This window comes from Etheostoma spectabile, unplaced genomic scaffold (genome assembly GCF_008692095.1).
Source record: "Etheostoma spectabile isolate EspeVRDwgs_2016 unplaced genomic scaffold, UIUC_Espe_1.0 scaffold325, whole genome shotgun sequence".
NCBI lineage: Eukaryota > Metazoa > Chordata > Actinopteri > Perciformes > Percidae > Etheostoma > Etheostoma spectabile.
This window is the reverse complement of record NW_022605585.1, coordinates 201,707-203,018: the sequence shown is the minus strand read 5'-3', so window position 1 is coordinate 203,018 and position 1,312 is coordinate 201,707. Positions and strand designations below refer to the sequence as shown.

At 43.3% G+C, this 1,312-nt stretch overlaps 2 protein-coding genes across 2 annotated transcripts in view; one reads left to right on the top strand and one right to left on the bottom strand.

Annotated features, from left to right (window-relative positions):
* Nucleotides 1–1,312, bottom strand: part of LOC116686201 (G protein-coupled receptor kinase 5) — a 26,130-nt gene that overhangs the window by 3,722 nt on the left and 21,096 nt on the right. The window contains exon 14 of the mRNA XM_032511184.1: nucleotides 289–426. Coding sequence (XP_032367075.1) covers nucleotides 289–426 — 138 coding nt within the window. The remainder of the gene's footprint in view (nucleotides 1–288; nucleotides 427–1,312) is intronic.
* Nucleotides 1–1,312, top strand: part of LOC116686198 (set1/Ash2 histone methyltransferase complex subunit ASH2) — a 38,030-nt gene that overhangs the window by 26,332 nt on the left and 10,386 nt on the right. The gene's annotated exons all lie outside the window — the stretch shown is intronic.

The window sequence follows — 1,312 nt, the reverse complement described above, 5'->3', positions numbered from 1 at the left end:
AAAGTACTAGTATGTAATCACGACTAGCTAATAGTTAACGCCAACATTCACTAGTGTTACAATAATTTTGGTCACTATAACCGTGAGGTTACATTTTCATACCATTACATCCCTAATGACGACCTTCAAAACTACTTTTCTAGCGATTCCACTGTCGCAGACTAATTTTCTAATAGAGTAAAATCCTGAGAGTCGTGCTTGAGGTGTGCAGGTGGTCCAGCTAGCTGTCTGGTCTGGTCTAGTCTAGTCTGGACAGATTGGTATGATGTAACCAAGATATGAAAGTACCTCGTTCTGCCAGGTTATAGGGACTCGTCCTGTGTTGAACTTGGTGTAGAAGTCGTTGTCCGTCTTGTCCAGAATGACCCCCTTCACGGTGGAAAACTCCTCGATGTCCTGCACGTCGCTGCAGTACACCTGTCTGGGCTGGGGGAGGAAAACAACCGAAACTCAGCTTTATCTTCTTGTTCGTCAAAAAAACACTAGGGATTCTAGGGCTCCAGCCCTGAATGGTGTTTTGTCAAAATACCCAAAAAGGGTTTTAAATTACCTTTTAACTTTGTGTTTTTTATGCCTAACCCTACTTATGTTACAGGGCATTCGCACCAAAACAAAAACTGACTGGTTGGGGGGGGGGGGGGGTGTCAATGAAATCTGCCCATTTGTGTGACGTCCTGTTCTTTAACCCCCCGATGGACAGTTGTGTTAAAAAATCATAGCAGCCCAACATCCCTAACCTCGTAAATAAGATTTTTTGGTAGAAGTGATATTTCTACATGGCAAATAATTCACTAGTAAGTGTTGTAGAGTCATAGAAAACCAACAGAGCCAACAGTCATGACATGCATGCTGTTAACTGAATCTATAATTGAAAAAGGCATGTTCAAAATAACAGCAGCGTTGTGTTCAATTAGCGAGGTGGTGATTGATTCTGTGAAGAAACCGGTGTCAGTTATGGCCCCGATTTAAGGAAGGAAGGCTGCTGGTCATAGGGCATTTCACACTGAAATACTCAGCAAAATGGGTCGTTCCAGACACTTCTCTAAAGGAACAGCGGACTTTGATGAAAAAGTTGATTGGAGAGGGGAAAACGGAAAATTATAGGCTGCTCAATGGCCTCCAAAGCCTGAACAATGCGGGAAAAACAATCAACCACCATTCGAATGGATCGACAAATACCCAAAATGGCAACATCTCAACCGATGATCAGCTCCAGGAACATCAAAGAAGGCTTAAAGTCACCTGTGAGTGCTGTTAGGATCAGAAGAAGGCTATGTGCTATAAGCTAAGCTATCAGCTAGTAGCCCCCCCC